This window comes from Uranotaenia lowii, chromosome 2 (assembly GCF_029784155.1).
Source record: "Uranotaenia lowii strain MFRU-FL chromosome 2, ASM2978415v1, whole genome shotgun sequence".
In the NCBI taxonomy this organism is placed as follows: Eukaryota; Metazoa; Arthropoda; class Insecta; order Diptera; family Culicidae; genus Uranotaenia; species Uranotaenia lowii.
Genome location: NC_073692.1, coordinates 362,007,104 through 362,023,051, shown reverse-complemented (window position 1 = coordinate 362,023,051; position 15,948 = coordinate 362,007,104). Strand labels below are relative to the sequence as shown.

At 34.7% G+C, this 15,948-nt stretch overlaps 1 protein-coding gene across 1 annotated transcript; it reads left to right on the top strand.

Moving 5' to 3' along the window:
- The first annotated feature begins 2,024 nt into the window (after positions 1-2,024).
- LOC129743113 (putative fatty acyl-CoA reductase CG5065) lies at positions 2,025-15,930 on the top strand. The gene is made up of 3 exons (XM_055735075.1): positions 2,025-3,091; positions 15,505-15,621; positions 15,686-15,930. The coding sequence occupies exons 1-3, from the start codon at positions 2,025-2,027 to the stop codon at positions 15,918-15,920; spliced, it is 1,419 nt and encodes a 472-aa protein (XP_055591050.1). The 3' UTR covers positions 15,921-15,930.
- Positions 15,931-15,948: the final 18 nt, after the last annotated feature.

The window sequence follows — 15,948 nt, the reverse complement described above, 5'->3', positions numbered from 1 at the left end:
CCCCCCAAACACCCCCCGTTCCTACGGCCATGTACAGGGGTGTAGCAATATTATCTACTTTGCCAAAATTTTTTGAGAAGTTGGTTTATCATCGGCTATATCCAGCGGTAGAGAATAGAATTTCGCCCCATCAGCACGGATTCTTCAAAAAAGATCGGAGATCACAAATCTTTGCGAGTTCACCACTCGCGTATTAGATTGGATGGTCAAGGGATTCCAAGTGGACTGCATCTACACCGACATGTCGAAGGCCTTTGATGTAGCAGGAATCAACGAAATTTTGGATGCATCAGCGCGATTGGTATTGGAGGTAACATCCTACCTTGGAACGAGTCTTATTTGATGAATAGACAACAGTACGTGTCTGTAAATTCTGTGTGTTCGGCACCCTTTGAAACGTCTTCCGGAGTGCCTCAAGGCAGTCACTTGGGACCTTTGCTTTTCATTCTTCTAATGAATAATTTGCAGGACCCCCTTTCGGATGCTTTCGTATTGATTTAAGGCAGATGATGTGAATCTATTTTTGCCATTAAAAAGGATAGAAGATTGTAGAAAACTTCAGAATGATTTGAATTCTCTGTTTTATAATCTGAGTTTATAATCAGAACCAAGCTGAAAGTAAACAATTCAAAATGCGCAGCAATATCTTTTACACGAAGCAGTACACCGATCCAGTTTACGTATTACCTACATAAGTGGCGAAAGTATTGCAAGAGTTACCTGTATTAAGGATTTAGGCATCAAATTGGATTCTGGATTGAGTTTCAGGGATCACATCAGCAGTGTAGTAGCAGACGGGCTTGCTTTGTTCGGAGTCGTGAGACGTTTCGCTGGAGAATTGAAGGACCCATACACCATCAAAAGCTTATACGTTAGCTTAGTGCGATCGAGGTTCGATTTCGCAAGTACTGTTTGGAGGTCCATGTACCAAACACACATAAACCGAATGGAAGCTGTTCAGAAGCGTTTCGTCAAATTTGCAGTGAGGAATCTTGCCTGTGGAGAGAGTTTACCGGAATATGAACATTTATGTTACCTGCTAGATTTGGACCTGTTAGAATGTCGGCACCGCATAAATGATTTAACCTTTTTTCTTATGGTAGATAGAGGCATGGTGGACTCAACGTTTTTATATTCCCGCTTGACAGCGAACACAAGCACTTTGACATTAAGGCGACGCAGGCGTTATGTGCTTGACCATCGCAGGACGAAATACAGCCGCAACGAACCAGCTTTCCGTTTTATGAGGGAGGTGAATAATATAAACAGTGAAATAGATCTCAATTTAAGCATCCCGACAATCAAGAAGCTCTATGTGTTATATTTAAAAAATCAACTCTATGTAAGATAATTTTAAGTAGTTCGGATGACGGGCTCAGCCCATATATCCTTAACAAATAAATGTAAATTCAAAAAAATTATTGAGGGTAATTTTTTAATTAGTTTAAAAAAAGACACGTAGAATTGAGTAAAAATTCTTAGGTTATACTCCGATAGAAAAACGGGACATTTCAAGTAAACGATAATGAGGGAAATGTGGGAAAATACTAGCGAGACGATTGACAATTCAACATTTTTTGCTTTTCCATAGTTGATCAGCGAAGAAAAAATGGGAAATGGACGACAAGTCCAAAATGGTAAGACAAAGTTTACCGGATCTGCTAGTTTACCTAATAAGGAAATGTTCAAACAGAATGAGATGATTTTAACTATACGCATGAAAATTTGTCGCTCCCGCACGTGAATGGTCTTCACATTAACCGTCACACTAGTGGTAGACCTTTTTTATTACTGAACCGTGACGAGAGGGCAATTGAGAGAAGGATTTTTTGCCACCATCGAAGAACCACTATCAATTTTTCGGGTATTACCTACTTGCATATCGATAGATCAGATTTGGTAGGAAGTAATTTCGAGCTTCGCCGTCAGAACGGACGTGATCGCGGCCCCGAACGGTCGAACCATGATCGGAGCTAACGAGAATTGTTGATCAAATTCTGGAGGAAAGAAGTAGTTTAATCAAAATGGGTGACTTCAGGACATTACCGATAAATTCCCTAGAAGGGCGCTCGGACGTTTCTGATTTTTATCGAAATTCAGTGGTCCTGATTACCGGTGGAAGTGGGTTTATCGGAAAAGTGTTGATCGAAAAATTACTGAGATGTTTTGAGGTGAGAAAGATTTACCTTCTGATGCGGAAGAAAGGGAACGACAGCGTGGAAGACCGGATGCGAAAAATTTTCCAGGAACCAATATTTAACAGTGTTAAACAAAATCATCGCAATATTTGTGCTTTGTTTTCAAAAGTGATTCCAATCGACACAGATTTCGATCAGGATCAACCTGTTAGTGAAAAGGATCAACAGTTGTTGCTTCCGGAAGTTAATATTGTGTTTAATGTGTTGGCTTCGGTGAAGTTTAACGAACAAATTGAGTCCGCCCTGTTCACAAACGTGATCTGTTCTCGAACGTTGTTCGAGCTGGCATCGCAAATGCCTAACCTCAAATCGATAGTTCACGTTTCAACGTTCTACTCAAATTGTGATCGACCCTGTATTGAGGAAGTGATACATCAGGATATTCCATTTGGTGGATATGAAAATATTCTGAATATCTTTGAACAACTCAACGACAGTGAAAAAGATCAACTGACTCCGATGATCCTCCGGAAGATGCCCAACAGTTACACATTCAGTAAAAAGTGTGCCGAAATTATGATACAGAAAAAGTACAACGAGCTTCCGGTGGCCATATTTCGGCCACCAGTGGTTCTTTCCGCATATCGAGAACCGATTCCGGGATGGATTGATAACTTCAATGGAGTGGCAGGGATGTGTATTCCCATCTTGCGCAAAAAGTTCTACTGTGCTCGAAGCTTGCCTGGCAATCCAAGCCACTCGGTTCCGGTGGATTTTTGTGTGGCGGCCATGATAGCGGTGGGAGCTGAAATTCGAAAGGAAACTGAATTGCCGGGACAAAGTCGGAGTGTTCCGGTTTACAATTATGCTACGGATAGGAACAACGTGCTGTGGGAAGAATACAGCAAATTGGCTGCCTCGGGTTTGGACACCCGAGTTGGAAGATTTTTGGGGTAGGTCTCTGAGTATTCTGTATATTAGTTGAATTGATGTACGTATCGAAAAAAAGAAGTTCCAATTAAAGGCTTATTTACACTTCACGCGAAAACGAATGAGAAAAATATTATTTCGCCAATAATTAAACAACGCAACGAAACATAGGTTTTGTAGCATAGTGGAATCGATGGGGAATGTTTAAAAGATGAAATCATTACCCGATCAGGAGGGGAAAACAAAATTATATCAAGATGAGATATTTTGATACATATTTTTTCCTATCTAAATGAGTTATTTTTCAGTACTCGTAGGATGTTAAAATATCTCAAATTATATCAAAAAATCTATGCGGTCATAGCTAAATTATATCAATTTTAGATATGCTCCTTTCAAGATTATATCTCGTTCAGATAGCATAGTTTGATATTGGGTAGAACAAAACCTATCAAAATTATAACTTATCAAGATATGAGTGCTACGAGAAAATTTTCTAGTGGGATGTCAATAAACCACATTAATTGCTAAAACCATGCCCCATTTTCCGGATTCCATAAAATTGGATTCAATTTTATGGATCTGTTGAGCAAAACTCATTAATGTACGGTTTGGGCCGTTGACTTCGATGTCCGTGTTTCAGAAAAAGTTGTACGTATATCAAAATAAGATATAATCATTTTATTTTAGGACAATCCGAAAAAAAATCTTCATAATTGAAAATGAGCTCAACCCCATTCAAGTCTGTCAATCAGAATAAGATATAATTCGGATTGGAGAAACTTCAAATCGAAAATATGGAGCACTTAATTATAACTGAATCAGATGTGAATATCTTGGTGAGATATGTTTGAGTTATTATTCTGATATGCTCTCCTGATCGGGTATTCTTTGAATGCGGAAGGGGAGATGAGGGCATAACGAGCACCCGAGGCATAATGAGAACTACGCTTTTCTACGAAAGTGCGTATTTTCTTAAATAAATTTTCATGAGGATTTGTTTCGTACTTCTATAGTATTAATTTTTCACAAAAAAAGGAATCTCCTTATCATCTTTACAGAGATATTTAAAAAAAACTAGCTTGGTTCTCAAGTTACGAAAATATTATAATTTTTGAGCACCACGAAATAAGCTCTTATGATCTTAAAATAACCTTGATCTATAATGTACGCACTGCAACATGATGTACACATTGTTTCTCAATTTTTACCATCATAAAATTTTTGATTTTTCACTTTTATTAATTTTAAAACACGTTTTTACTTAAATTTGTTGACTAGGGGCATATAGAGCACCATATTGTCGAGGCATAATGAGCATTTTCTGCCGTAGAATCTAGCAGCGAATTAAAATTGATTTATAGCGCCACACCTTGACTAGTTTTCATCCGACAATTTAGCCTATTGGTAAGGTGTCGGAGAGGTAATCAAAAGACTAGAGTTAGATTTCTGTTCGAGGTTAATTTTTTCAATTCACAATTCATGATCGATTTTTTTATTGTTACATTATACGGCTAGTAGCATCATCCTCCGAACAAAGCACTTAAAATGTATGAGCGTGCGTGAATTGTTTGTATTCTACAAACAGACCTAGATTATTTTGTTATTGCTTTGTTTGATGAATCTACGACTCACCTGACTTCATCGAATTGAATTCGCTGCTAGATTCCCCGGCAAAAATGCACATCTTGCTCTGATTAATGGTGCTCATACTGCCTCAGGGGGGGTTCTCATTATGCCTCCACAGTGGCTGGTTTTCAGCTTTTGGCAAAATTTTTTAAAATGCATTTTTTAACGTTTTCATCTAGTTTTTCACGTTTCAGGCCGTGAGGGAATAGGCTTTTCAAGTGTCTGAACACGAAACAATAATGTAACCTCCATATTATAGCTATTTTCTATGGTTAAATAACCGTTTTCCTTAAGGTGGCCATTATGCCCCCATCTCCCCTACTATATCGTATAAATATTGCTGGCAGTAATTTGGGCGGCTGTGACCATGGTTACCCCGACATCCAGCATTAGACTGCGTCGATTTAGGGTTATTTTCGAAATTTTCAAACCCTGGGGTCTAAAAAGCTTCGCTTTGGTTCAAAACTCATCCATGATTTTATGCAGAATTGTTAAGTAACGTTTGCATGAGTAAATTTGAACTTTTGTGCTTGTATGGGAAAATTGAAAATTTTGTACTAAAAAATCTACATCTAGGGGAAAGTCGGGTAAAACGGACACAGCGGGTAAAACGGACACTTTCAATATTTCGAAAATTACAATGTTTCGCACAAATCTAATGATGAGAATATGTTCGTCTTAGTGTATCAACACTTTCGAGACCCTTTGTTTATTTATAGCAAGCAAGGTCCCACAATAGTAAACAAAACAAACAAAAACTTTGAGGATCCATTATCTGATGTAATTTTCTCTCCTCATAAAATAGTTCATAACTCGCAAAATTTTCGAAAATTTCAACCGTTTTCAAAGGTAGAGTGATTATTAGGCTTCTTTTTAACCATTCGGAGGAAAATCTGCGAATTTCAGTCCAAGGGCTTAAACAACAAACGTTTTGAAAAAAAAGTAGTAAAGGCGGGTAAGACGGACACCTCAAAGTCGGGTAAAACGGACACATAAATTTCTCCAGGTAATTTAATTTTTTCATCGGTTTGTTCCTCCATATGCCTTCAGAAGACCTTGGCTCGGTCAAAAAGCACTCACCATCTCAAACAGGCCATAAAAAATGTAAAAACATGATCTCCGGTGAAGAAAGCGCCTATAAAATATGAAATTCCGAAACCACACTGTTTCGCTTCTGGACTCGGACCTGTTGGTTCCATTTTGGTTGAAAAACGTTTTCAAATGCTTAACTCACATAAATATCTAATTTTTCAGCAATTTTTGCGGCAAGATGTACCTTTTCTTTGCAGTGTTCGTTTTACCCGACCATTTTTGCAAAGTGTAATTTGCAAGCATGTTTTGAATAGCTATAAAAACAGTTTTGATGAAGGAAATTTACTAATTTCAACGGTTAATGCGTTAGCAAACAACCTAAACAGCCCATCTGCACGAAAGCTGCGATGAAAAGAGCAATATCTGATTTTCTAGTGCGATTCTACCTTAGGGTGTCCGTTTTACCCGACTTTCCCCTACATCTTTGTATCTTCTGTGGAACCGAGCCTGCTTATAGTTTTCGAGCCATTTTATAAGTTTTTAAAGAGAAATTTTCCGCAGAACATCTTTATCAAAGACTGTAACTTCGTATCTTTTTACACAAAAAAGTTGTTACATGTTTTATGGGGGCATGTCTTTTAGAAATGACAAACAATAAATTCAATTGACATCACTGCTGGAGGCCTTGCAAGATATTACACGACTACTTTTCATGCCATGCTTAGTGTGAGGCACCAGCAGTGATGTCAATTGAATTTATTGTTTGTCATTGCCATGTTGATGTTGACTTACTTAAAAATTCTACAAAAAATCATGGATGACTTTGAACCAAAACGAAGCTTTTAGACCCCACGGTTTAAGAAATTCTAAAAAGGCCCCAAATCGACTCAGTCTAATCCAGCATATCGTTTGGTCATACGAGGTCAACCTGGCCGCTAGATCGTATTTAGAGATATACTAGCTGCGATAGACGTTGATTACATGTTCGAAATATACCTTTTCCTTAAAGGTATTGATCTTCGTCTATAATTCTTTTCATTTTCATATTTCCCTATCTATTTCGTGTTCTTAAAAAAAAAGTGACCTAAGCTAAGAATTGTAAACATACAAAACGAGTTTGGCTCCTTAAAGCTTAAGCTATTAGCCGTTTCAAATAAAGAAATTACAAAAAAGCTTATTTTGGATATTTTAATGATTAATTCAATTTAATTAAATTTACTTAGCTTTGTGGAGTTTGGAACTAGATTCTATTTTTCCCAAAGAACTTCGTAGTTTATTATCCATGATTCAAATAATAATTAATAAAAAGGCAGTGCTAATTATCTAGAACGAGTTGAAAAACTGCGTAAGCGGTCAAAATGTGTTTCCCTTTAACAGAGTGGCTAAACACCATTTTCACGATTTTTTTCTAGAGTTATCGTTCAAACAAATGTATTCAAATTTTTTGCACTAACAACATTCTTGAAATGTTTTACAATAAGAAAATAAAAAAATTAAAAAATCGATTTTTTGAAAGTGTTAGACCCCCCCCCCTCCCCTTAAGAACGTGACGGAAAACACCTTAGCATTCAAATAATTTTTCAATCTGATGAGAATCTAAGTCTTGACTTAAAATTGTAATCCACATTTCATTTTTAAAGTTTCAACACGTTACTTGAAAACAATTTTTTTGTGTTTTAAAATTGACATTTTTATATGAAATATTATTTTGTAATTTCTGCTTTTTTCTGATTGAAATTTGATTCTCAATTTTTTGTTTCAATGTCATTTGTAATTTGTTTCTCAAATCTTGATTTGAAGTTTTAATTTCAATTTGAGACAATGAATTTTGGTTTTGAATAAAATCCGGTTTAATCTTTTTAATATTAATCTTTTAAATTTAAATCTCCATAGAATTTAAATTCCATTTGTTTTTAAATTTTGAATACTTAATCGGAAATTTTAATGTTATTTTCTTATTGTCATGAGGGAAACATTAAGCACATACCAAGCGATAAATTATTAAATGAAAACTATTTTATTACCTAATTTTTATCATGCATTTGACATCTCTTATCATAGTTTTCATTTTCGATATGTTGATGAAGAGTTTGCACGTCATGTATTAACAATTATTGTTTGAAGATAACAGGCATAATGGTTATTTGAAGGCAAATGAGCCTGAATTATATGAACAAAAATCATAAGGCGCTTCGCGGAAAATTGCCCTGTCCCCCCTCCCTTGATCCCTTTAATGGCTACATCCGGCCCTGAATATTAAAGATCTTTCTTGAATTCTAAAGAAAATCTCTTTCATATTAAAACTCGGACTAAAAAAACATTTGTGGCCTTTCAAAATTCAGCATTGATTTGATAGTCATGGGATATTTTCGTTTAAACCTCAGAAAAGGGAATCTTTAATCTCATATTCACAATTCTAATGGTTATTGTTATTTCAATCATAAAAGGTTAGTCAATAATTCATACAATGTATAGAAACAAGTTTGAATAATTACCTACCCCGTCTTTTGAAAACTATGAAGTAATTACCAACAAACATCTGTGAATCTGTGCGATCAATTTTTCAGAAAAAAATTTGCACTCAACGATGCATCTATTTATTACTGAATAGGTTGATTGAGGTTTATTTTATAACATCCTTCAAAAATATATTTTAAATGAATTATAGTTTCATTCGCTCCAACTTTGTTATACACATAACGATTTTGTAAGGAATGTTTTTTTTTAGAAACCCATAATATAATATCGAGATAGCCTTAATGTTTGATGAATCAATGATAAAGGTTGTAAATTTTGCTAAATTTCGATGATTCGGAGTTAGGAATGCCTTGAATTTATGACCGGGAAAACTGATAAGATAATATTATAAAATTACCTTAAACTTATCTTTAAATTTAAATTTTAATTTCCATTTCCGCCGAAGGTTTTGGTTGAAAAACTGGTAAACATCATGCTTTGTCTCTGGTCAACCCCCTCACATCTCAGCTGGTTTGCCATGATAGAGTTAATGAAGATGTTGAAAAATTAGCTTCGATTATTTAAAAAAAATATAAAAAAGCAATAACTTTAAACCAAGCAGAAACGGAATAGAACATCAAATATTTGGGCAAACTTTGCGCTTTACAAAGCTGAGGAAATTTTCTTTCGATCAGTTTGTAAAATTACTAGGAAACCTCGTTCTAAATTGTAGTTTCATCAATAGAATCAAAACTATCTTGAATGTAAATTTCAGCAATTCTTTTTTTAAGTAGTATTTAAATGGTATGAAATCAGTTAAAATTATAAATTATAAACATATGACATCATCTTTATTAGTAGTTTATTTGTGGGCTACAGCTTTATTCTTAAAGTTATATGATAGGTATGTTGTATATTTACTGCATACCACTTACAGCGTTAAGCAAAACTTACTTCCCACTTCTGTTTCAAGAACACTTAGTGACGAACGGTTGAGTAGTCTTAAGGAGCTGTCGCCGAATATATATATGAGCAACATCAACATTGGCCACTTCGATATGTGTTTTCCGTTTTACAAGAGGATTTTGGGTACTCGACTTCACCAGACTTTGTGAACTGGACAGGTTGTACAATTTACATTTGTACAATCATTCTTTGTTCGATGAACTTTTGGCAAACGAAGACGAATGAACTCGAACTCAAACTGTAGAATCCTGTTGATTTTTAGGGTCCCTTAGCTGCCGTTCTAAGCAAGAATGTCCCATGTGATTTTTGGGTCATTTTCACTTTTTTGCTGGAAACGGTCTCTTTTAGTGTTAACTTTCGAATAAAAACACAAACAAGTATACTTTGTTCTGAACTTATACGAAATTTTCATCAAGGTGGTTGTCTCTATGTTGATAGTTCTACGCAAGAATGTCACACTAGAGAAAATTCCATAAAAAATGCAAATTTTATCAAAAATTGTCTTGAGATGAGTTCAAACTGTTGAATTTAATGTTATTCACTGAAAAGAACACTAAAATAGAGGGCAGAGGAGGAGCGAGAAGACTTGAGTGTTTTATTCAGAGAAATTTGCACTAAACACTTTTCGGTAGGCACTACTTACAAGATCCATACTCAACTATACATTTCAATTAACAAAGAGGAATGTATTTCTCAAATAACGGTTTGGCATGAGTTTTTGGGAAAAAATAAACTACGCAAGCTTTTAAAATGATAGAAAAATTGTAGCCGTGTGACAGTTTTTCGTAGAACCAGCATCGGAATGCGTTCTGATTCTACGCAAAAGTGTCACACGGAGCATTTTTGGCTATAATTTGCTGTTTTTTTTGTAGGAAATGTAATTTTTTTTGGCAGAAAACATTGTAAAATGATTAACTTGAACTGTTCACTACGAAAAAACTGTCGTTGATTTTTTATTTTGAGAGAAAAATTGGAAATATAGCTGATATTTCAATCGCGTTTATCTCGTTTGCACGTTTTTCCACATGGGACAATTTAGCTTAGAACGGCAGTTAGGTACTCGAAAAAAATTATTTTGGGATTGAGTAATATGAAGTTAGAAATGCTATGTTGCACATATGATTTTTTTTCTTCCACTTCTTGAGATCATGACCACAAGAATTAAAAAAAAAGTGATGTTAAAATGCTGGGTTTTGTTGTTTACAGATGAACTTACAACTCTGTGTATCGTGAGCACTTGTTTTCATAATTTTCGTGAAAATGGGAAGCATTTCCCCGAAAAAGCGTGAAAATGACGTGTAGTACACAAATGGTGTACTCTCCCCAACATTTCGCTGAGTCAGTTGGTGAAAATGGTCTAAAATTCTATTGGGAAGTTTGGAGAGAAAAGCCGCTCCGTGGACAAAAAAAATCTGAGCGGAAACCAGATTCAGTGGACAAAACTTTGGACCGGAAAAAACGCCACAAAAAAACTGCCTCAGTTCAGGATGTGACCAAAACGTGTATCCTTTCTCTGCACTGTCCATCGTATCAAAGTAAGTTTGGGTTTAAAGACATATAAGAAGCAGAAGAAGTCGACGGCGAGTCAAAAACAAGCTGCTTCCGTCAAACCAAGATCTCGTTAATGATATGATCAACTGCTGTGTGGAAATTCGCTGTGCGTTATCATCGATGACGAAACCTATTGCAAGTTCGATTACAAAACGCTTCCGAGTGACCAGTACTACACTGTTCGGGATGGCCAAAGCGTTGACGAGGCAGAGACATGAATTTTTACCTAAAATTCAGTAAAAAGGCAATGGTTTGGCAAGCCATATGTGAGTGTGGCATGCTTTCCGTGCCGTTCGTGACCAACCTGTATACACATCTCAGGTGGCGATGGAAATCCCGTGCTATGTGTAAAAGTTTTTTTTGTAAACATTGTAACCATGACTATTCGTGACGTCAGTTGCATTTTCAAACAAACAACCAACAGCGAAAACTATAGAGAAAAAATCATTGCCAACTACTGTTTACGATTCTCGTCTAGGATACATAAACATCCTGGCAAATGACGTAGGCTTTGTTTACCTTTTTTCTTTTTGAATAACGAGTTCTGTAATAGTGTGCGTGTTTGTTCATCACCTTCTATTGTACCACATTGGTTCGTGACTACTTACTGACACAATGAATACAGCTTTTGACGTCCAAGAGTGCATGAACCGTTGCCTGCTCAGATCCGCCAAATTATCCTCTGGCGAGACCGATTGGAATTTTTTGGGGCCTTACCAAATCGTCTTTGAAAAAACATGTGATGCCAGCAGATTCTTTCGAAAACTACGCAAAAGACTGGAAAAAATGCCCGAAACCATCGCAAATCAGTCTGTGCTGAAGCTAATGAGCAGTCTTCGATAGAAAATTGATCACTGGCCAACGATTGTCTAGAATCTTGTTTTTTTTTTATCGATTCACTGTAAAAAAAGACTCTATAGAACAGAGGTGAGCAACCTTTGGAACAACGAGCCAATTTTAATTACAATTTTTTTTTTCGGCAAGCCGCACATAAAATTATACTCTTTAACAATTTTCTGATTTTGAGAACATAAGAGAGTAAAGTTTTTATAACTAATTTTTTTTAGAAAAAAAATTAAAAAAAGAAAACATAAAAAACCTTCAGCATCGTTTATTCAGTTATGTTCATCACTAAATGAAAGTAAGTTTTTGTGGTCTGTCTTTTTAACGTTGTAAGTTAATGATAATTTCTGTTTTTGTTTGCTCATTTTTAAGAAATTTTTCCACAGTTAATGTTTGCCCTCGAAGTCCTGATTTTTCCTTACGAATGGCGATAAAGACATTCCTCATAAGATGTTGAGCAAAGTTACCAAAATTCGAAAAACAAATATTTTTACAGATTTATAATCAAATTTTATCAAAGAATCTTGGTTAGAGTTAATATTCATGATTGTTAATTTTTCAAACAGATTAAGAAAGATTTTCTTCATTGAATTTTTATAGCCTTGGGAAAGGCTTATGTGATATTGTGTATCAGCAGGATATGGAATCATTGAAACTCGCATTTGTATTCTTAAAAAAATGTCACTTGCAATTCTGAATATCCGGACAAGATACACCTGAGGATCAACTGAAATCCATTGGAAATTGGACTAAAAAATACAAAATCCAAGACTGATAACCTGTAGAATTCAAAAACTGATATACGAAATTCAGAAATTGTAAAACCGATTGAAAACTAAAGTAGAAGAAAATAATTTTATTTTTATTTCATGTTTTAATAGTTTTTATTATGTTTTAAAGAAAAAATAAAATACTTGGATAGGATTTCTTACGCTAATTTTTAAAAATCTTATGTAGTTTTAAATCAGGATTGCTGTTTTTCTAAGTATTAATACTTTTTGAGTATTTTATCCTAAACTTTCATGTTTGCCAGGTAAGAAAAAATAATAAACATCATGTGGTCGTCAGTAGTTCTCCTTTTTCAGCTTTTGCTGACTTGCTATTAGTGATTGATTTCGTAGTTGGAAGCCCTTAAGAAAAATCGAAACAAAAGGAATGAAAAAAAATTATCTCCAATACAATATTCTCGACAATAGCATTGCACTTTGCCTTCAAAATAACATAATGAATGTTAAATTTCTATAAAAATGTCATCAATCTTAATGATTGTGGGATAAATGCAAATCATCGACATATTCATCATTTCCATTTTAGTATTGACAAGTATTTAAATGTAACTAACAATTTATCAAAGGAAAAATTCGAAAAACAAATTCAATTTGAAAAAAGCTTCGCAGGTCACACAAACAGGTCCGTTGTTGCTCATCTAGAACATAAAAGTGAAATGTATTTGCTCCTGAATTGTGTTTATACTGTTTATTTTAAATCGTGTTTAGACTTAATGGAACGCCCTTTATGAGAGATCCCTAAACAAGCAAGCAGACAAAAATATTTTCAATTTTTTTAAAAGAATTTGATGCTTATTTTTGCTTGTTTTCATCGAAACTATTTGTTTTAGATCATTGTTGACATTTTATGTTTTTTATAGTGGTATCACAGGTGTGTTTCGCTTGCAAAAAAATCTCCGATAGCAAATCTCCTCACTCCTGATGGCCGCAGCTTAACTCTTCAAAACTTGTTAGCACATACCTAAACTTAGATAAAATGAAGATTTCAGCCGGGACATATGGACATAAAAATGTATCGCGTTCAAAAACTTTGAAATTTTGTTATCACTTACTATTTACTATTAGTAAATAAATAAAATTATTAATATTATTTCTTCAAAAATACCACGATTTTCTCATGGTTTTAAAAAATATAATATTATCAAATCAATGCATTACGAATTTCTGAGCGCTGGCGTGGCTAAGTAGAACGAGTTCCACATCGCCAATGGTTGCTACTCCGTGATTGATCGAGGCCATCAATTTTGTACATGGGCCAAAAGAATGCGGCTTGGAATTAGCAACTCATCCTCAATGTATAAAACTCATGCTCTCCCTTTAAAAAATGATCGATAACGGCGCCGGCCACGTCCTAGTAGTCAAAGTGGAGTGAAGGAAGGATTGTTAGTAAAATACTTTTTAGGGTCAACCATAAATCTGTTATTCTTGTTTTCTTCAAAAGCTTGTTCTGATAAACTCTGAAACAATGATAAGTCAGTATCACCAGCTATAGAAACCGTCTATACGTCTGCGAATCTATATTAAAGTATCTCAGGATGGGTTGTTTTAGGAAGGGAGAGGTTTAGATCAGGAGCCAATTTTGGAAAATGGTGCGATCTTTGGTTGACCTACACCTCCTATGCTCCTAGACATTTCCTAAGGAAACTAATAATATGTACTAGGTATTTTTAATTTGAAAATTTAAACAGAATTATGAATTCTCAAATTACTACAAACAATGCTGGGGCAACGAATCACACAAGTAGTTTAAAGCAGTCGATAAATCAATGCCTTAGCTCACATTTTCACCATCTATTCGTTTCTTCTACCCAAAGCGCTCTAGCTTTGACCTTTCCACCTATCAATATTCATTTCTGTCTTAATTGCTCTCTAACTAGAATTTCAATTTGCCGATAAGCCATAAACTAAGATAAGAAAATAATTAGAATAGCAACCATTCAAATTTCCTAGAAGCTAGCTATTTCCCTCACTATAATCTCTAACATATCACTGATGCTCGAAACGGCTCTTGAAAAGAAATAATAAATAAACACTTAAAAAAAACATGTTTAAAGATTCAAAAAGTTAAAAATGATTCAATTTTAAAACATGTTTAAAGGAGCAAGAGAAAAGTTAAATAGAAATGTGTTTTTTGAAAGAAAAATTGATATTTGATCAGAATTTTATTTTGATAAACATTATAAAAACTGCTACAGAAAAAAATACTATGAAAATGATTTAATTATATTACAAGTAAACCTGAGAAAATTTTCACTTGATCATTAAAAGTGTATAAGGTTTAATACAAAATTTAATATTTAAACAAGCGAAATATAACCACTTAGGGTAAAACTTCTATACAAATAGTTAACACTTTATTTAGAATGTATGATTGTTTGGAAGATAAAAAATAATACCAAGAAAGTTATGATTATATTCAGTTAAACTTCAAAAATTTTATTCAGCTATTAAAAACCTTTTGGACAAGCATAAATTGCCAAAAGGTATGCAACTACAAAACCATGTTAAGCTGGAAAAATAGATTTTCGCACCAAAACATGCATTCGAGATTGAAATAAATACGATCATGCTGTATGATAACCTAACTTGTAGGTAGCAGAGCTAAAATTTTGTTTAAATCAAATAAATACTATTCAAATCTGCTAGTTTGTCAAAGAAAACAGAATCGGTCTACTTATCTGAGTACCAGCTTTACTTCTTGGTTGAATTTCATGCCGTTCTTTCCTGAATAAATATTCTGGACCTGGTTTAGTCCGGATAGGTGTTACGCCCCGTTGATTCAACCATTTACAACTTTTTTCAAAAAAGCTTAATTTTCGCGTATTCCCGCGAATTCTTCCACATTTAAAAAGTTAAAAAAAAATCCGCGAACGCAGTCTTTATAATACATAAAAAATTTAATTCGCGAAAAATAAACAAACGCTAAAAACGCGACAATATAATTTTTCCGGAAAATAATCATTTTTCTGCCACTTTTCATCTTTATTTATCAATATCTCAATCGTAGTGCCACCTTCAGCTCCAAAATTTTGTACTTTTCATATTAAAAGTGTCTACTTTCAATAAAAAAAGACATAGAAATAAATATTGGTGACAATCACTTTTCCATTTTTGACCGCTTGATATCCCATATTGTGGTGCAAATATTAATATTTTATTTTTTCTTCCAGCCAATACACCATTATCAACACAAACTCGAGCATCTTTCGTCAAATTTTTGTCTGGCTGTTTCTGCTTCAAGCTCTGGTAGCCGATTTGATAAGTGGATTCACCGGCAAAAAGCAAAGGTATATGAAAAAAACTTTTAAATGACACATGACAAAAGATTTTATAATTCTCATTTTATTTTAGAAACTTGTCCCTAGCCAAGCGGGTGCTGGCCCTAGAAGAGGCGGCCTGTTACTTCGGCCTTAATCGATGGACCGTTCGTAATGATAACATGCGCCGCGTATGGGAACAGATGAGTGACCGGGATCGGAAAGCTTTGGATTTCAACATCGATCGCCTAGATTGGCGGGACTACTTCAAAACCTACATCGGTGGGGTGCGAGATGCGCTGACAAGAAGGAAACTTCGGAAGGATTAGTGGTTTAAAGGGTTTGGGATATTAAAAA

Bases quoted from the DNA above. Each gene is read 5' to 3' on its own strand.
- LOC129743113 (XM_055735075.1), top strand. From the start codon at position 2,025: ATGGGTGACTTCAGGACATTACCGATAAATTCCCTAGAAGGGCGCTCG. The intron at 3,092-15,504 runs GTAGGTCTCTGA...TTTTTCTTCCAG, and splicing joins CGAGTTGGAAGATTTTTGGG to CCAATACACCATTATCAACA. The intron at 15,622-15,685 runs GTATATGAAAAA...ATTTTATTTTAG, and splicing joins TTCACCGGCAAAAAGCAAAG to AAACTTGTCCCTAGCCAAGC.